A 21491-nucleotide genomic window follows, 5' to 3' on the forward strand; every position below is an offset into this window, starting at 1 on the left:
ACCCCATATACAGGCTAAGATTATGAAATGTGGCAACTAAATCGAAATACGCTAGTAGGCCACAGAGTTAGTACAGACCCCTAAGAGTTTCTCCTTGTGATAAGGAGGAAGTAAGATTGAAATTTCATGGATAAAATTTCCTAAAGTGGTGAGGATTGTGATAACCCTATCCTTTACCCGCTTAAAATTGGAGCAAGCTAGTGCTTAGCAGTTTAAGATTATTTGGCACAAAAATTGAAATTCGACCAATGTAAGCATGATAAATTGTTAGGCACGACACGTCATAAATTGACTTTACTACAAGCGATTGTAAGTCTGCGATCGTAAGCACGATACGTAACACGCTAACTCCATTGTAAATAGCCGCAAGCCGCCGATCGTAAGCATGACACGTCTTAAGCTAACTATACTATAAACTACCGACAAACCGATCGGCCTAAGCCGACTAAACTATTATAAATAGAAACAATCGTCAATTCATTTTATTTGTTCTTGTCAGAAACTTCTATCGTTACACACTTGGAACCGTCGTCTAACGACCGACCGGCCTAGCCTAAGGCTGACCGTCCGATCACCTTAGAGCCATTGTCGTTACTCACCACACCGAGCGTACCCTTGGCCGTGCACAGTTTGCCAACCACCTTGGCCATGCACTACCCCATCGTGGTCGTGCCGTTCTTGCACCGCCTTGGCCGATCGTTCGTCCCCCGTTCGTCGTCTTCAGAAATTGGAATTTTTGAATCCAATCGAGTGGGTTTGTAACGTTTATGGTTTGCTTGGATTGATTTTAGAACTATTCGTCGATAGTTTGGAATCCTCATTGTATTCTTGAGTTATCACCTGATATGTTTGATTCCCGCATCGTTGGGTTTTCTGAAAAAAGAATTTATCATGAGAATCGTATGAATCATTCATTTGCATTGCATTGTGTATGCATTACATGGCATATCCTAAAACACTCGTCGTGAGGTTTATCTGACGTTATATCACCATGCGATTTATTTGGCGATGTGAAACACTCGTCGTGAGGTTTGTCCGAAGTTGTACCGCATGAGGTTTATCTAACGATGCCCCGTGGCAAGGACAGAATTCGAGATATCCTTCAACGCATTTTGATTATCGAATATGCTTCCGCCTTTGTGAGCTTGAGATGACTCTAGAGTGAGATGCCAGGTGAGGGTCATCCTAGAGGACGGCACACCCGCATGAGGTTTATATGTAAAGGAGCCGGAGATAGTGCATATCAGATTGACGAGTTTTTCAAAAAACATCTTACACTTGAATCTCCCGAAACGTGTGCATTTGGATTTATGAATTGTTGATATGGCATTCTGATTTTGATGCTTGCAATCTATTGAGCTGGACGTTTATTCACGAAGCTATTGAGCTCACCCCACGTGAGATAACTACTTTCATGTTAGCATAACTAACTAGTGATGTCGGCAGCAAGGTGTAACTTATGGAAGTTGGTGGCGGATTATGAAGTCCGCCCGTGAAGGTGACGTTACGCCGGAGTAGTTATCGTATTTTATAATGCTCCCATTATCTTTAAACTTTTGTAAAGAACTTATTGAAAGATATGAATAAATGGTTGCTATTTTTTTGGCATATGTGTGATATGATTAGTGAAACCATGTAAGGCCATACCATTTGATTAGGCATGCCTGCCAATTGAATAATTTTGTTGTACATGGACTTTTGCCCATATGGCCACTCGATTGCTTTTACTTGGAGCTTTCGCATGTGCCAATTGCTTTGGTTAAGGAAAAAGATTAATTAAACAAGAGAGTGAGATTTGGGAAAGCCTTCCCATCGTGTGTCGATGGTATGGGATGCTACATGAGATTATGGTATCGGAGTGATTCATGGACCGATAAGATGTGATAGTGAATGAAGTGTTTGGTAGGCGCGTATGTGATTGAAATTACAAGAGCATGTGATTGTGTTTTGTCCGGGATTGGCAATAGCTTATGCTACTTATTAGCCAAGAGATAATGTTGATCACCAATTAAGTTCGATAATTGTTATTATTATATGTGGATGTACTGGGGTAATCAACTGGAAAATTTAGAAGATAAGTTGAGATAGTGAATTCAAGCCTAAGGTTTATCTGACGATGCCCCGTGGGAGCCGGACGAAATTCGAGATATCTTTCGATGCTTTCTGATTATCGAAGATGCCTCCGCGCTTGTGAGCTTGAGATGACTCTAGAGTGAGATGCCAGGTGAAGGCCATCCTGGAGGACGACACACCCACATGAGGTTTGTATGTAAAGGAGCCAGAGACGGTGCATATTAGATTGACGAGTTTTTTGAAAAAAAAGTTTACACTTGAATCTCTTGAAATGCGTGCATTTGGATTTATGAATTGTTAATATGACATTCTGATTTTAATGCTTGCAATCTATTGGGCTAGACGTTTATTCGCGGAGCTGTTGAGCTCACCCCTCGTGAGATAACTACTTTCATGTTAACGTAGCTAACCAGTGATGTTGGCAGTAAGGTGTAATTTATGGAAGTTGGTGGCATATTATGAAGTCCACTTGTGAGGGTGGCATTACGCCGGAGTAGTTATCGTATTTTATAATGCTCCATTATCTTTGAACTTTTATAAAGAACTGATTGAAAGAAATGAATAAATGGCTGCTATTGTTTGGCATGTATGTGATTTGATTAGTGAAACTATTTAAGGCCACACCCTTTGATTAGGCATGCCCGCCAATTGAATAATTTTGTTTGACATGCACTCATGCCTATATGGCCGCTTGATTGTTTTTGCTTAGAGCTTCTGCGTGTGTCAATTGCTTTGATTAAGTAAAAAGATTAATTAAAGAAGAGAGAGAGATTTTGGAAGGCCTTCCCATCGTGTGTCGGCGTTATGGGATGCTACATGTGATTATGGTATTGGAGTGGTTCATGAAGTGATAAGATGCGATAGTGGATGACGTATTTGATAGGCACGTATGTGACTGAAATTACAAGTGCATGTGATTTTATTTTATTCGGGATTAGCATTAGCTAATGCTATTTATTAGCCAAGAGATAATGTTGATCACTAATTAAGTTTGATAATTGTTATGATTATTTGTGGGTGTAGTAGGGTGATCAATTGGAAAATTTGGACGATAAGTCGAGATAGTGAATTTAGGCTTGAAACATTGTGGTTTGGTTGTTAACCATGTATAACCGATTGTTGATACTGAATTGAGGCAATTGATATTTGTGGATCCTAAGCTTGAATCTGTGTTGGTATATGAATGGTTTTAAATATGAATTTTGTCGAAATGCTCTAATGTTCGGAAAAAAGTGAATAATAAAGTATGAGTGAGTGGCACATTGGAGTTGTTCGACGGATGAAAGATTATTGAGGTCAATGATGACCCCATATTGTGACTTCCTAAATTTTAGGGTCCATTCAGGTGTCGAGACAGGCAAGCAACGATGGAAGTTATAGACACTAGGAACAAAAATAGCTCACTAATCGTGGGAAGATACTAGCTACGAGCGAGTCATGATTAATTCTAGTGCTCGGATAAGTGAATTGCTATGGGCGGTCATGATTAGTATCGCCCGATGGCAAGCAACTCCGATGCACGAATAAATTGATCCCGAATTCAACTATGGCAGTTTATCATGAGAACTTTGTACCCAGACACATGCCAACCGCGGATTAATCACCCTTGGTTGTGTAATAAGATGTGTGGGATTACGAGCAGCGAACCGATCACCCTCGGTTATATTCCGATTGGATGATTCAATTTAGGAATGGGTGATTCCGACCCTAAACTGAATTTGAAGTAAAAAGGGCTCGTTCCCCTCAATAACAGGACTCGACTAGGACATGCCATGTGACACGCCCGGCCATGTCAATCACGGTATAAGGCCATGTTTGGCGATGCTCCGGCCGTGTTTAATGGCGGCCCACCCATGCTTCTGGCGTGGTTCGATTAAAGGCCGACTATGGACAACCCATCATAAGCTTAATCCGACTCCCGGCACAAGAAATACTTAGTAATCTTAAAAGAAATGAAGAGACCAACCCTTAGATGACACATGGCACCATAAGGATCAACCCTTAGAAAACACATGGTCCATAAGTTTCCCGATACTTCATAGGCACAAACTTCGAAAAAGGTATTCTTGACTAGGTCAACTATAATTATTACTAGAACCCTTGAAAAGTCAACTTTGACCAAGTCAAAAAGTCAAAGCACGCATCCCTAGATGATAAGAACAAACACGAATCCCTAGATGGTAAGATCAGACATGCATCCCTCAAAAGAAACTTTGAAAAGTCAAATTTCATAATTATTTTGAAAAAAAAAATCAAAGCACGACTTCCAAAATAGATTTTTGTTAAATATAATAAAATATTCAGGAAAAATTGTAGAATGTTCTAGCACATTAATAGAATGCCCAAATTGCCATTAATGATAGTTTAGTAGTGCTAGAAATTGAAATAATTAAAAAATTGATTCTGTTAATTACTAAATTAATATTAAAATAATTACTAGAGGCAACCAATGACCACCAACTTTAGTATAGGTCGGCGCCAATAGCGCCAATATAAAGGTCAATTTAAATAGAAAACTTTCCATTATAGCGAATTAAAACCCTAAGTAAAAAATCTAGAAAATGCACATAAAAATAATAAATGAATAAAATAGAATATTCTAGAATGGTCACCTCATTAGGCGAATGGCACATGAAGAAAGAGCTAGGTTCTTTAATAAACAAGTGTACATTATAGCTTCATAGACTAGGTGAATGTCATAAAATAATTGGGCCACATGAACCAATGAAATGTTGCCCAATATTAACTTCATAAAATATAAAGATTATATGAAAACTAAATAAAGTAAGAAAGTGACACATGTAAATGTGATACTAGGAGGATAAGTGAAGAATTAAAATAAATCATAAATAAATTGAAAAATTAAGGCTATAAATAGGTAAGGGACCCCATTTAATCCCCCACCATTTTTGCCCACTTTCTCTCTCTCCCTCTCTCTATATTTTCAGCCACCCTCTTTATCTCACTCTACTCTTGTCAATTTTCCTCACTAAGCTCACTTTAATAATCGATCACCTCTCTCAAGTGAGTACACGTGTAGTTCGATCACCGCTCGCCACCATCAACAATCATCTCGTCTATAAGTTCTTGCCAACAAGATATGTAAGTGAATTTCTAAACTCATGCTAGGGTGAAGGCTATATCGACTTATGTATCTTACATGAATGAATTTTGGTTTGCATGCTCTTTTCATACAATGGTCAAGGACTAAGTGCTACACGATGACGAGAGTCATGTGGGAGCCACCTTTAGAACTTTAGACCAATTGTATGGTATGACATGATATGATATGCCTCGTTCATGGGCAGTTGTGTACATCTTGACTATGAGATTTGGTATGGGACAAATCGATTAGAACGACGGAAGTACATAATCGAGTCATGTTTGGGTTGCCCTTTGGGATGCCTTGGTATATTCAATGTGCACGCCAAGATGCCTCATTCGAGAAAAGAACGGGTGTGCCCATGAGAAGCATATGACGTACATGAAATGATGGAAAGTTGCATGCTTACCTTCAAAAGAACTATACGGCCAAATATATGGTGTGGTTCCAAATGACCTATGTTTACTCATTCCTTGCTTGATTCATGGATTTGATTTTAGCTAACCTCCTATTGTGAATTTAGATTTTCACTTACCGAGAAATTGTTCTCACCCCTTTACCTTTCAAATTTGTAGATACGTCGACTAATCCTCCAGCTTATTTTGGCTTGGTTATGTCCATTGAAATCACACATACTAACGTTGTAGATGTCGAGGGAGGAACTACTTATCGTCACTATCTTACTATCATATTTGTGGAGGAGGGAATCGATTATTGGGTCCCTCATTGATTTGTGGCATGGTACTAGCTTGATGGATGTGAGCTCATAAGACCATTAAGGGAATTTGATGGTCCGCCAGGCTTCAATAAAGGTGTATGGCCTAGAAGTACGAGCTTTTGGAGTACTCACGCCACTAGAGGAGGTAGGCATGCCCTCGCCCATATAATAGTTAGATATGACGTAAATAGATGCATATATTAGCAAAGTTATGTAAACGACATGGAAGTTATGTTATAAAATAGTGTGCTGCTCATGTGATGTTGTGAGTGTAATGGATTAAGTCGGAAGTAAATCATGAATCACTTGTGTGCAATAAACAAGTGGTGGGATGATTTGAGGTCTACACGCCTGGGACGTTACAAGGCCTCACCCGTCGATGCCTAGGCCCCATGATCGAGACCGGCTCTGGCCCCATTAGGCGTGAATTCCTTTGTTGGATATCACTAGGGTCGGGTCGGGGGCGTTACACATATACAGGTTAAGATTGTGAGATGTGGCAACTAAATCGGAATACGCTAGTAGGCTATAGAGTTTAGTACAGACCCTAAGAGTCTCTCCTTGTGAGAAGGAAGAAGTAAGATTGAATAAAAGGCTGCTGTTGTTTGGTTTGTGTGTGATCTAGTTAGTGAAATCATAAACGGCCGGACCCTTTGATTAGGCATGCCCGCCGATTGAATATTTTTGTTTGACATGCACTTAAGCCCATATGGCCACTTGATTATTTTTACTTAGAGCTTTCGCGTGCATCAATTACTCTAATTAAGGAAAAAGATTAATTAAAGAAGAGAGTGAGGTTTTGGAAAGCCTTCCCATCATGTCTTAGCGGTATGGGATGCTACATGTGATTATGGTATTAGAGCGGTTCATAGAGTGATAAGGTACGATAGTGAATGAAGTGTTTGGTAGGCACGTACGTGATTGAAATTACAAGTGCATGTGATTGTGTTTTGTTCGGGATTTGCAATAGCTAATGCTACTTATTAGCTAGGAGATTATGTTGATCACCAATTAAGTTTGATAATTGTTATGATTATTTGTGGTGTAGTAGGGTGATCAATTGGAAAATTTGGAAGATAATTTGAGATAGTGAATTCAAGCCTAGCAAGAAACGAAGTTCTTGAAATCTATTTTTAGGCTTGAAACGTTGTGGTTTGATTGTTACCCATGTTTAATCGATCGTGGATATGGAATTGTAGCGATTGATATTTGTGGATCCTAGGCTTGAATCTATGTTGGTATATTAATGGTTTTAGATATCGATTTTGTCGAAAGACTCTTATGTTCGCAAAAAAGTGAACGATGAAGTATGAGTGAATGGCACATTGGAGTTATTAGATGGATAAAAGATTATTGAGGTCTAAGATGATCCCGAATATAGGTTAAGATTGTGAGATGTGGTAACTAAATTGGAATACGCTAGTAGGCCACAGAATTAGTACAGACCTTATGTTGACACCTAAATTTTGATTTTCCTTAAATCAATCAGATTTCATAAAAATGAGAATTAACTTTAATTCTCGCAAAAAAATAATTTTCATGCATAACATATTTAATGTTTCTCACTCATGCATTGCATTAACATTTATCTGGATCGGTAGTGTGAGAATGAGCTTAATTTGATGCGCAATTTGGACTAGAGCACGTCACAAATGTTCGGCGATGGAAGGATGGTGAGTCTAATGGTGACGTTTGCTTTCCTCCTTGGGCGGAGGGATCGCTTGAAGAATTTGTCAACAAAAACGAGAAGCCCTTGAAAGTGGATATGTATGTCAAATCTTCATGACTGGATCAATCTGGTGTTTGGTTACAAGCAACGTGGGGAAACTGGCTATAGATTTTTTGTTGTTGGAAGTTTGACCATGCAGATCCACATTTTCATAGTGTTGAGGGAGCATATAGGAATTGCCTATCGAATTCAAATGATGTGAAAGAGTTGGTTCCAGAATTCTTTTATATGTCAGAATTCCTTGTTAATCCAAACTCGTATCATCTTGGAGTCAAATAGGATGGTGGTGCCAAAACTTCAAGGCAACTGAGGCCTATTTTGAGTTTAATTTAGCCTGTTTATGTGCATTGAAAAGGAAAAGGGCTTTTAATTAATCAATTTAAGCTTAATTGGAACCTATAAACACGCAAATGAGCCCGCAAGGAATTGTAATTTTCGGCCATGCATTGCACATCTATAGGGGCCGAAAATTCTGAATATTTGAGAGTAATTGGACCTTTAATTAAGCAAACTCTGATTTTTTAAGTAAAAGGGCAAAAGAGCAAACAAATTCTAACTAGGATTATGAAGTCTTGAACCCCAAGCTAGAGACTACTTCTATAGATATACGTTTATAGCTTAGGGTTCGAGGGTGGACTTTTTTAGGCGGAAGCATTCAGTATTCACGTAAAAGGGTTCAGAGTGCGAGAGAACGGGGGGATTTCTATTCTTCTTTGTGGCCGAACAAACCATAGGCGAGCGCTCCAAAGGCGAAACCTCGTTGCACCTGTGCTTGCTACTCATCTTCCCAAAGCCGCTGTTCAGCCCTTTTGCCCACTGTTCCGTCCACGTCCGTTGCCTTGCTTCTGTTCGCGGAATCACTGCAGTGCCGTTTCTCTGTTCAGACGGTGCTGATTTTTCTGCGATATCACTGCTGCGTCAAAGTTTGTTGCAATTCCGAACGCCACTTTTGGCTTCGTCTCCGATCGGTGCAATCTCCAGCAGCCTGTGTGGCCAGTTGTTTGTCTTTTTGGGCGCCCGCTGTCCGCGCACACACAGTCGGTGTTATTGCATTGTATCCACGTCGCTTACCGATGTGCAGTGGTGGATGTGGTAGTGCCCGAGAAGTCCAAGCCGCTTAGTCCGTAACTTGGTGTGCAAACTTGAGTAAATCCAAATTAAGAAAAAACAATTTTCGATAAGCTTCTCGTTTTAACATTTTAGAATATCTCGCTTATCTTTGATTGGTTGCAAATATGTGAACATTGGCTGGATTCCGTATACGTTGATTGATTCACAATGAGTTCATGTTTTCTTTGGGCAAATCGAGCTTTAAGACTTGTAAGTTTTGATAATCAAACGGAATGATTTTTGTAAGCTTTGTCATAAAGTTTCAATCTTTTTCTCACAATTTTCAAATGTTGACACCTAAAAATAATCCAAGAAGGCTCGTGACAAGCACGTGAGAGGGCGACAATCAGCTACAAGAAAGAATACTGTGGCAAGGTACGTACCAATAAAAAAGGTGCCACATGTCGGGGTAAATTCTGGTGCCATTTCCTTTCAAAACAAGAAAAGCGCGCAGAGAAGAGCTACGATCGGAGCGGTTACCAAAAGATTGGCGGTAATCTCTACGAGGTAAAAAGAAAAGGCACGAAGACCAGGAAACCGTTGAAAAAATCATCCACGTGGCTTATGAAAAAGGATAAAGCGTGGGGCCAAAGGAAGAAACCGCTTGACAGTTACCAAAGAGTCTGCCTATAAATACCCCGTAGTAGCAAGACACAAGGAACAACAACAAACATAAAACACTTATCGTTCTAACTAGCTCTTAGCCTTTAGCCTAGCCTAGTCGTAACTTTCCAGATTCCCGTCGTCGATTCAATTTCGGCGAGTTTCATATCCAGAGTCAGGTGTCGTCGATTGGATTCCGACGTCCGCTCACTAGGTTCAGCACCGTCGATTCAATTCTGGTATTGTACCCTTCGTCCATTTTGTCCAAGATCGTCGATTTAATTCCGGTATTGTGTCATAGAACCCCTAGTCCAGTGCTATCGATTGAATTTCAGCATTGTGTCCTACATTTCTGTCCGACCCTGTCGGTTTAATTTTGGAGTCGTGTCGAAACTTGCTACACGCCTCGACTATTGCACGTGTTGGGCTATCGAAGTTATTGAGAGTCCGTAACACGCCTTTTGTGTTAATGAAAACATCTATTGCATTTGATACTCTTTGTCCAAAACTGACCCAAAACTCCTTTTCGGAAAACGAACGAATTAAGTTCGATAAAAGATTCTCGCGTTAACAACCCCTTTTGGGCTATAGTCATTTTTGGCTAAGAACCCATAACCAAGAAAGCCCTATCGAAGAATTTTGATGCGCAACAATCTTTTTTGGCACGCCCGGTGGGACCATTGGTGTCGGTTCGAGAGAGGTACTTTGCCACGCACAAGAAGACGTAACAACTTAGACGGTGTTATAAACGAACCCGTAGAAGAGATGTAACGGGTGGAGTCATCTACGGCCCATCAAGTCCAAATAGAGGACGCCGAAATCTCTCGACGGAGCGTCGAAGAGCCAAGGAAAAATCCGGAAATGACACCCGTCATGTTAACTTCGATAAGGCGCACCATCGAGGAAGTCCGTAATGAGTTTGCTGATCACATGGTCCAGCAAATGACCGATGTTGTCAAGCCGTTAATCATCAACACATATCACAAATGTGTTGCGGGACAGCACGGAATTACGATCAACCCACCTCATGTGCAACGAGGGAATGGCTTCATACCAACAGCAAACGGCATGTTACCAGTAACAACACCGCCGAACGTAGGCCCCATTGGATAAAATACTCAGCCTTTAGCACCTACGCGGATCCCGCAATGAGGGGAGGCGTTACCGCCCAACGGACCTGGACCCCCGGTAAATGCAGATACAGGTATGTTCCCTAGACATCCTATTCGATAAGATATACCTATAGACACAGGTATGTTTTCGAGACATCCCGTTCGACAAGATGAGAATGTTGCTCGTCAAGAGGTCGCTACCCAATATAACCCCGTCCCCGTCAACGAACAACCGGTACCCATGATCATCGAAAACCAGGGGGCAATACCAATACCTTTTAGGGGGTAATGGCAGGCAAGGGGGCATGACCAATTTCCCCAGGTCAGAGGCCCAGGCTAGTTTGGACATCAAGTCGTATGGCCCGGAAATCAGCAGATGAATCAAGCTCCACAACCACCAGGTCCCGAGCCTATGTTTCAGCCTGTTATGCAACCCGTGTACCATACACCACAACCTGGATATCAAATGCCATATCAACCACAGTACCATTAGCCAATGGTTGACCAGGTGCCCGGATATATTAACCCAATGGTAGGATACAGAGTTAATGTCTACCGAAAGCCATATCCTGATTGGATGGATACGATCCCGTATTCGAGAGGATTTAAAATACCCGAGTTCACACTGTTCACCGGTGAAGACGATCAATCTACATATGAACATATTAATCATTTTCTAGCACTATGTGGAGATGCTACACATATGGATCCTTGGAAGTTAAGGCTCTTTCTATTATCATTGTCGAGGACAGCCTTTACATGGCATACTGCGCTACCACCCAATTCGGTGCCGACATGGAAGCAGATGGAACGTTTGTTTCATGGGCAGTTCCAAAGAGCGGTGTCGAATTTGTCAGTAGTTGACTTATCAACAATGAAGCAAATGACAAGTGAGACCGTCGACCAATTTATTGCGAGGTTCAAACGGGCTACGAACAAATGCTTAGTTCCTTTACCCGAAAAAACGTTCGCAGAATTTGCCTTCAACGGGTTGAAATTTGAAATACGAGATAGGATGGTCGGTCATCTATGCGCGGATCTGTTTGAGCTATCCACGATGGCGGTGAAGCATGAGAGTCTGCTCAAGGAAAAAGACAAGAGGCATACTCGGAAGGGAGACATAAGTTTTATCGAGCCGCCTGATTTCGACGAAGAATTAACGGATCCTGTCGAAGTGGCCGTCGCCCAATTAACCATCGACAAGCCATACACTTGCCAAGCACCGAAGCCAGCGAGAATGAAAGAAAAGTCAACTGTAATAGCTAAAGCAAAGGAAGCAATGTACTATTCATTCGATGCAAACCGGGCGGAAGAAATTTTCGACATATTGTTGGCCGATGGAAAAATCAGGTTAACGTAAGGACAGAAGATACCATCCAAGGAGGAATTAGGAGGGAAGAAGTACTGCAAATGGCACCATTCGTGGAGCCATAACACCTCGGATTGTTTCGTCCTCAAAAAGAACATTCAAGAAGCAATTCGACAAGGGATGATCAAATTCGGCGAGGACAAAGGAAAGTCCCCGATGAATGTGGGTGGATACTAATCCTTTTTCGGTAATGACGGGAATGGTTTCTTTAAAGCAGTCAAATGAGGGGCATAAGTCACCAAGTTTATGTGCCCACTGTAGACGAAAATTGGGAAACACGAGTACACCCAAAGGAGGTTACCAAAGGAGTGATCGAACTAGTCGAAGAGATAAGACACCTCTTCGGATCAAAAGTACTAGGTCTCGGAGAAGTCCCAATCATCAAAGAGCTTATAGGTCATTCAAGCAGAGATATGATGAGGGGGACCCTACAATTGGTACTTTAGGTGAGCCAAATGGCAAGTTCGATTATTACGTAAGCTATAGTCCACCACCCGCATGTCCTAAAAAAGGAATCCCTTACGGGTGGGGAGAAGAGTTCGACAAAGATTTTCGACGAGACCCCCATGAGCCACATCGTCAACGAACTCTTAAGATACCAAGCAACCCCGTAGAGGGATCGTGGTACCAGGTAACGGAGGACCGAGGGAAGGAGAAAATCATGACCCGAACTCAGAAGAGAAGGGTGCAAAGAAAGAATAGGGTTCGCATACTATAGCAACAAGAGATCTCGGTCGGCCGTGAATCAGTCCCAACAGCTCCTAACCACACCAAGCCCCGGAGGGCAAGAAATTTGGTTTGGCGGCGACTACCGGAAGAGACACAGCCAGCTCAAGAAAAGATGACAAAGGCGCCAGGCCATAGAAACCATCTGCATCTAAATCCCGGTTTAGAACCCCTATTAGCAAGTCAAGATCACCTCTAAGCTTTTGTATGGTGCAAGTTAAATTGCCACACGAGTTTCGACTTGAGTCGTTCTCAACCGACGGTGACAACAAAGAAACGACACAAGAGAAGGAAGGGGCTCAATTTTGCTTCAACGATGAAGAAACCATGGAATTCAGAAAACCGATGGAAGACGTCTCAAATCATTTAAGGTCGCTCAACATAAATGCCAAGATCAACGGGCGACCAGTAATGAAAGTGTTAGTAGATGGGGGAACAATGCTTAATCTCATTCTATACCGCTTCTTTAAGAAAATAGGAAAGAATGATGAAGAGATAATCCCATCGAATATACAGTTATCTGATTTCACTAGCGAGATTACTCAAGTAAAGGGAGTATATGTCGCAAATTTGACTGTCGGATCCAAAACATCGAGGACGTCGTTTTGCGTTGTAGACGCTAACGGGTCTTATAACTTGCTTTTGGGACGAGATTGGATACATGGGAACCAATGTGTCCCATGAACGCTACACCAAATGCCGACATTCTGGAATGAGGACAAGGTGGAATATGTAAAGGCGAATCCTCGGACTTGTGTTACTTGGACCCGTATATCCGGTCGGGACAAAGTTATGCCAGATGATTGCCTTCGCGTATCTAAACCGCCCGAAGTGGACCCAAGGGATATTGCATTCTGCTATTTCGACAAGGGAAACATCGAGTAGATTCCAAGGAAGGAACTGGTGGAACCAATCGACTAGTTTTCTTATGGAAACTCGGTCATTTGTACAAAACCTCGCTAAGAGGTATGCGGCCTACAAGGCCGAGCGGAATGATCAAGCTAGCAAGCTTGCCGATGGTATTTTAGATTTGGAAGAATTCCCAATTAAGGAAGACGACAAAGTAATCCAAGCTCAAGACCCGCTGGAAGAAGTTAATCTCGGAGATGAGGCCCGCTCGCAACCTACATATATCGGCCGATTGCTCGATCAACAATACAAAGTTCAAATGGTAAACCCGTTGAGGAAATATAAGGACTGTTTTGCCTGGAATTACCATGAGATGCCTAGCCTTTCGAGAAGCGTAGTTGAGCATCGATTGCCAATTAAGAGGGGATTTCGACCACACCAACAAGTTGCTAGAAGGTTCGCTACTGTAGTGATCCTTAAAATTAAGGAGGAAATTGAGCGCCTCCTTTTTGCCGGGTTCATAAGAGCAGCGAGGTATGTCGAATGGCTGTCAAATATCGTGCCTATTAAGAAGAAGAATAGTAAACTCTGAGTATGCATCAATTTCCACGACTTCAATGCGGCCACCCCAAAAAATGAGTACCGGATGCTCATGGCCGATATGTTGATCAACTTAGCCTCCAACAATAAAATAATGTCCCTCATGGATGGACATTCCGGGTATAACCGGATATTTATAGCAGCAAAGGATGTTCACAAGACAGCCTTCAGATGCCCCGAGGCCATTGGCACCTTCAAATGGGTCGTCATGCCTTTCGGATTGAAGAACGCCGATGCTACATATCAAAGAGCAATGAATTACATTTTCCATGACATGATTGGAGAATTCATGGAAGTCTACATAGATGACGTCATCGTCAAGACAAACCAGGTAAGTCATCCGGACCATCTAGAGCAAATTTAAGTTGAAGATGAATTCTTTGAAATGTGCTTTCGAGATAAGAGCTGGCAATTTCTTAGGTTTTCTGGTCCTTCGAAGAGGTATAGAAATAGACATGAGCAAAGCCACGGCTATTTTAGAGTTGCCGTCCCCTGTTAGTAAAAAACAGCTACAACCGTTAATCGGGAAATTAAATTTCTTACGGCGTTTTATAGCTAACTTGTTAGGAAAAATCAAAGTTTTCTCTCCGTTGCTCAAATTGAAGAATGAACAAGAGTTTGTTTAGGAGGAAAATCATCAAGTGGCTTTTGACAAGTTAAAAGAGTATCTCATTAAGCCACTAGTTTTGATGCCACCAAAAGCCGGATGGCCATTGAAGTTGTACTTGTCGGCTGTTGATACTACCAAAGCGGGATGCTCAATGATGCCGAGACAAGATACACGTCTATCAAAAACTATGCTTATCATTGTACTATGCCTGTACAAAATTACGGCATTATATGTTGCCAACTACGATACATGTAATTTGCAAAACAGACGTGATTAAGTACATGTTGTCCAGGCCAATCATTAGAGGCCGGATTGCAAAGTGGGCATTTACTTTGATAGAAATCAACTTGACTTATGTGCAGCTCGAAGTAGTAAAAGGGCAGGCGATATCCGATTTCATTACCGAATATTGTTTACACTCGATTTTTAATCAAGTTTTCTTTAGTTTTATTTTCGTAAAATTCACAAAAATTCACAAAAAAATCAAAAAATTGAAAAATCAAGTTTGGTAGCCTTGGCCAAGCATAAGGAACCATTTTTGAACAAAAATTAATTTTTCATATTTTTCGCATTTTTAAATATTTTTGGAAAATAGAAAAATACAAGAAAATTCATAAAAAATATTTTCCTAGGTCACAAAAATATAGAAAACTATCCCATATTTTTATTTTAATTCCCTCTTCATATTGACCTCAAGAAAAATTAAAAATTGAATCCAATTTTAGGTGTTTCTTCATAACACTAAGGATTGAATTCGCATAAAAAATACAATTTAAGCCTTTTTATTTGCAATTTTTACACATCTTGAGTCTAGACATTCAATTGCAGTCCTTTGCAGCTTCAATTTGATCAATTACACCCCCAATTATGCGAATTGCACAAATTAGGCAAAATTCCTAAAGATTTTTGCAATTTAGTCCCTGGGATTCTAAATTTTTGAAATTACTTTCAATCTAGGGACTTTCATGGAAAAATTGGACCACCCCCTAAGGTTTTCACATGTTCTGAATCGATTGGCAGGGGTAATTGGATCCAATTTGGTCATTTGGGTGTTCAATGGAAGTTTTCCCCAATTTGCAATTTTAGAAAAATTTGGGGTTTTTGTAGAAATTGAAGTGACCTTTTGCGTAAAATCACATTTCTAGGTAGAATTTGAGCCCCTAAGTTCAAATTTGAGGTTTAATTGTGAAAATTCCCCACAGATTTTGATCAATTTTGGAAATTACACATCTGAACCGGTTCAGACCGGTCTGACCACCGGTCGGACAGGTCGAACCAGCCGAAACAGTGTCGTCTTCCTCGGGCGACTCGTGCCATTTTATAGATTTGAGGACCGATTTCGACGATCAAATTGACAAGCTAATCGAGCTTAATTGAATCAATTATCGTGGAGGTTTTGTTCCTCGTGTCAAATCGCGTCGATTGCCACCAGTGCTACGGCCAATGGTCACCGGAGCACGGCGGACGGAGCTGTCAAAGTCCCGACGTAGTAAAAGTCAACATTCTTGTACCAGAGTGCAATTCGCACTCGTTTTGGTTCAACGGTGGGCCAAACGGACTTGGATGGAATCCCAACCGATTCCGTCACCGTCCGGCGACCTAAAGGCACGTGTGGCCACATGAGAGAGGCTCAACGAGCTCTCACCGTACGGGCCAATTTTCAAAAACAAGTATAAAAAGCTAAGGAAGATTCGAGAGAGGAGGAGGCTTCATTCGTGTTCGCAACTGATTTGGAGAGCTAAAGAGAGAGAGAAAGCGAGAGAGAGCTCGTCTTCTCGCTCGTACGATCGAAGACTTGAGCTCGAACTATGAGCTCTTCGCCGAGCAATCCCGGGGAGAATCGAGGCCTGCCATCACTTCCGGAAGCTCGCCCACACCTCCGTAAAGCGATCGCACCAAGCCAATTAGCTTGAGATCTCCAGAGAAGGTAAGTCGAGCTTCGAACCTTCTTACTGTGCATCCATGGCATCACACCCTCACGAGCTTGATTCTTTCAATTGATGTGTGCCTTTTACTTTTGGAACTTCACTAACCACAATCGCAACTCGTTTCTGCATTGATTTTGATTGAATCGCCCGAGTCAAACCCCAACCGGTCGCGGTCCGGCCGAACACCGGCCAGGCTTTTCTAGCCACTACGAGCTCAATCAGAGCTTGAGGTAAGCTTTTTTAACATCCTGTGATGCTCGTGTGTGATGGAATTGGCTTGTTATGCTCTCTATTGCGTGATCGAACTCCAAGTTGTGGTTCCGTTCGAAGCTCAATACTCTTAATCTAATGGATGAAATTGTATGATTCTGAGATATGTTGATTTAGATTGTTTGGCGAGTCGAACGGAAGTGGTTTCGCGTCATTTCGTCGAGATCTCACCGTCAGATCTCACCGGAGAAGTCTCACCCGTCCGTGTAGTCGTCGTAGAGGTTGAAGACAAGGCGAGGTGTCGTCGTCTAATTGGTCCAGCTCGGATTCGAGTCAGCTCGGCCGTTGGCGCGAGCGAGCTAACTCAGATTTGATTCAATGGCTGAGAAAAATAGCCGAGTTTGATTTAGGACCGTTCGATTAGATTTTAGTATTTCGATAATTAGTTAATTAGTTAGAAAATAAAGAAAATCAAGAACGGTGTCGTTTAGTTTAGTACTCGTGCGGCGTCGTTTTGTGTCCAGAGGCTAATGCGTCGTCGTTTTAAGTCTTAGGAGGAATGAATGGCTCGGATCGAGTCTTAGGTTTAATCACAACCGTTCATGCTTTAGTAGACGCGGTGTCGTTTTGGTTAAGAGTGGGCAGACGACCCAAATTGAGTCTCAAACTAATCGTGGCCGTTCATTTGTTTAGTAATATGCGGCGTCGTTTTGTGTAGAAAGCTAGAAGCATCGTCGTTTTGAATGGAGATGGGTCGACGGTCGAGATCAATTCTGGGTTTGATCTTAGCCGTCCATTCATTTTCTTTATTTTTCGATATTAGGAAATAATTTTAGAAAATCAAAAAAATTAGAAATAAATAGGAAACGGTGTCATTTTGATGTCGAGCGGGTCCGATCCGGTTTAGGGTTGGGTTGACCGGGTTGACCCGGTCCAAAAAAATAATAAAAAAATAATAAATAAAAATACATAATTTTTTTTAAAAATCAAATGAATTACTAAAATTCATAAAAATTCCCTGCATTTTCCCAAAAATTTCTAAAAAATATTTAGGTCTATTCGGGACTCTTATAGTCTGGATCGGGAGATTTTGAAGTTTCGAAGGTCGATCCACATGGATCCGAAAAAAATTTCGACTTTTAGAAAGTAAAAAAAAATCCAAAAAAATTATAAAAATTCCAAAAATTCTGAAAAATCACAAAAAATGGGAAATGGTCACATTTAACTGGCCCGACCCCAATTTTGTGTTTTTTGGGTCCCGAACCCTCGAAATGACTATTTTACCCCTCCGGCCTTTTGCCCCAAAATTTTTCCGAACCATCCCGACACTTGATTGGATTTTTTCTATGGGCCAATAGGGCCATATTAGATATGATGTGCACATTTTTGATTGATTAATTGATTTGATTACCTTGATTGCGCATTAAATTTCCTGATTGTGATTGATAGGTCGGAAAATTCCCGTCCGCATGATACCCTAGATCATTGGAACCTACCTCACCCAAATTTCATATGCATAGGTTAGAAAATCACTCAACTTCGGTAATCGAAAGGGCGTCGATGTAAATCTCGGCGTAACCAAGTCCCCGGACCCAAATCTCTGGTCCTCGTAGAATCGAACGGTTTCTCTTGACCGCTCGATAGGGTTCCCGATCATACCCTCCAAAAATTGATCGGTGGCGACTCCATATGCATGTACACTATGCACATGTCACCCAACCACATTAAGGTCGACCCTGTTAAATTTTTCCTCACATCGCGATTCGAGTAATGGGTCTTAGGAGAGACCCGCGCGCCAAGATCCACCGTCAACTGGGTCGGAAGCGCGGCTTGTTAACCTCATCTCGTATCGGAAGGGAGGGTCGCGACAAATATCCATCAAGTTTGAAAATCGAGGATGATGAAAATTATCTTGGCATTGCACCTTGGATATTGTATTTTGATGGATCGGTGGCGTCCGGTTCAGAAAGTGCAGGAATCATGGTTATATCACCCTTTCAATAGAAAACAAAGCTTATATTCGGGCTTGACTTCGAATGCTCGAATTACCAAACCGAATACGAAGCTCTAATCGTGGGATTGAATGTTTTAATTGACATGGGGATCGGGTCAATTAAAGTGAAGGATGATTCCCAGCTGGTGATTAAACAACTAAATGGTGAGTATCAATGTCCGAATGAAAACATTATTAGACATCACTATCTGGCGAAAGAATTGTTCTCGAAATTCGCCAAGCACGAACTAATCCATGTCAAGAGAAGTGAAAATTCGGAAGCCAATGAATTAGCTCAAATGGCATCGGGATACCGTATATCGAAGGAGCTAGCGGATCATATCATTACCCAAATAAGGACTTTACTGTCGATAGAGGCCCGGGTGATGATGATTGAAAATGAGAAATATGAAAGTTCGAGACAAACTAACGGCCAACAAGATTGGAGAACCCATTTGGTAAACTATTTGAAGAACCTAGGCTTTGGCAAGAAGGATTTCAAGAGAAATGCCCTGAAATATTTATTGATTGACGACGAGTTGTATCGAAAAACGATCGACGGATTGTTTCTTAAGTGCTTGGGACAAGAGGAAGCAATGCTAGTCATGATAGAAGTCCATGAAGGGATCTGCGGAGCACATCATGTTGGATTAAAAACGAAGTGGTTACTAAGGCAACATGGATATTTTTAGCCAACAATCACGCAAGACTGGATTGACTATGCTAAACGGTGTCGGTCATGCCAAAAGCATGAACCGGTTCAGTAAGTGCTGGTCGCATCAATGAACCCAATTATCAAGCCATGGCCTTTTCGGGGACGGACGATGGATATAATAGGAAAAATTTATCCTCCCTCGTCGAAGAAGCATAGTTTCATTTTAGTGGCCATAGATTACTTCACGAAGTGGGTCGAAGCGGCGTCGTACAAAAACGTGACACAAAAAACAGTTAGGGAGTTTATCAAAGAGTGGATTATTCATCGATTTGGTATCCCGGAGACCATTACTGCTAACCAAGGGACAGTTTTCACAAGACAAGAAATATTGGATTTTGCTAAGTCTAAGGGTATCAAGATGATCCATTCAATGCCCTATTATGCCCAAGCTAATGGCCAAGCTGAAGCTTCTAAGAAAATAATCATTGGATTGATTAAAAGGCATTTGGAGGACAACCCAAAGGAGTGGGACTCACTGCTTTCAACAATGCTGTGGGCTTATCGGACGTCCACAAGATCAAGCACCGGAGTTACTCCTTATATGCTAACGTATGGACAAGAAGCCGTGTTACCCTTGGAGATTACCGTGCAATCATTAAAAGTGAAGCTCCAAGATGGCATGGCTAAAGAACAATATGATGAGATGATGTACGCCAACATTGATGAGTTGGGAGAAAATCGAGCCACAAAGACTGAAAAGTTTATAGCTCAGAAACGAAGGGTTGGCAAAGTTTACAACAAACATGTGAGAGCTAAGCATTTCAACGTGGGAGATTTGGTATGGAAAACTATTTTGCCTATGAGCCTCGATAGCGAGAAGTTTGGTAAGTGGTCATCAAAGTGGGAATGACCATACTTGATAGTAGATGTTCTCCCAAGAAATGCATATCGAATGATGGAAATCGATGGAAGAGAACTACAATGATCAATCAATGGGAAATATTTGAAAAAGTTCTACCCATCGATGTGGGATATGCGAGAAGAGTCAGGGGCAAGGAGTAAGAAAACTCACTTCATTTATCGAAAACCCTCGTACATTCCTCTTCTTTCTCTCTCTCTCTCTCTCTCTCTCTCTCTCTCTCTCTCTCTCTCTCCTGCCCCACCTCAACAAACCTTTACTGGAAATGCTCCTTGAAACGGATGATGAAGCCCCATAGATGGTCCTCCAGCTTGATATTCTCCTCCCTCGCACGGTGGTGGGCTTCGACTAGTCCCTCCATTGCCCCCTCCAATTTATCCTTCTCGCACTCTAGCCGCCGAAGGTGTTCTGCCTGAGCCTGCATAAGACCATTGGTAGAATCCAAGCATGGTCTTCGAGCCTCCGAAGGGGCCTCGATGGAAGCCAATGATCGGGTCTCGCAAGCCTCGGCCAGTTCATATTCTCACTGCTCGGAATCCTTCAGAGGCCTTAGGCGGTCGGAAACAATGTTCCGAAGTTGGAGGAAGCTAGTGTGAGAGGCATGGAGGGCTTCCTGGACGTTACTGAGCTCCTTGTACACCACCTCTCTGTTCTCAATCTCTTCGATCTTACACCAGACTTCATGTTTGGTGAGATCGTAATGGGACATGGCCGCCAGATTTCGACGAAACTTCCCCAGCAGGGCGGAGGGGAGATTTTGGGGTGCGGAGCGACCAAGCGGGGCGTTCGGTTTTTCAAGAGCCCGGGGTTTCATCACCAGCATGGTGTAGGTGTAACTCGGAAGGGAAATGATCTCCTTCCAAAAAGCCGAAAACTCACGGCTAAAGGGCATAGGAGGAGATGAGGTCGAAGAGGAAGACGCACGCTTCATGATGGCTTTGAGAAGTTTGCTCCAAGGATGTAAGGCAAATGGTTTGGATGAGGACCTACTCCAGACAAGTGATGCTATTTATAGATAAAGGCCAAGGAATAGTTCACCCCATGATGCTAAATATCCGCCCACGACCTTCCGATGATCGAGGTTGTGACATTCTCGAATTCCGACCCCATTTCAAGTTTATGAATAAAATGAGCATTGATGCGTTTCAGTAATCTCACTCGGAATTGATCACTCTAGAGATGAC

At 41.9% G+C, this 21491-nt stretch overlaps 1 protein-coding gene across 1 annotated transcript; it reads left to right on the plus strand.

Moving 5' to 3' along the window:
- The first annotated feature begins 14086 nt into the window (after positions 1–14086).
- LOC125315989 (protein NYNRIN-like) lies at positions 14087–20298 on the plus strand. Its single transcript, XM_048282627.1, has 2 exons — positions 14087–14323; positions 19639–20298. Exons 1-2 carry the CDS (start codon positions 14087–14089, stop codon positions 20296–20298), a joined length of 897 nt encoding a protein of 298 aa, XP_048138584.1.
- The last annotated feature ends 1193 nt before the right edge of the window (positions 20299–21491 follow it).

This window comes from Rhodamnia argentea, chromosome 7, assembly GCF_020921035.1.
Source record: "Rhodamnia argentea isolate NSW1041297 chromosome 7, ASM2092103v1, whole genome shotgun sequence".
In the NCBI taxonomy this organism is placed as follows: domain Eukaryota; kingdom Viridiplantae; phylum Streptophyta; class Magnoliopsida; order Myrtales; family Myrtaceae; genus Rhodamnia; species Rhodamnia argentea.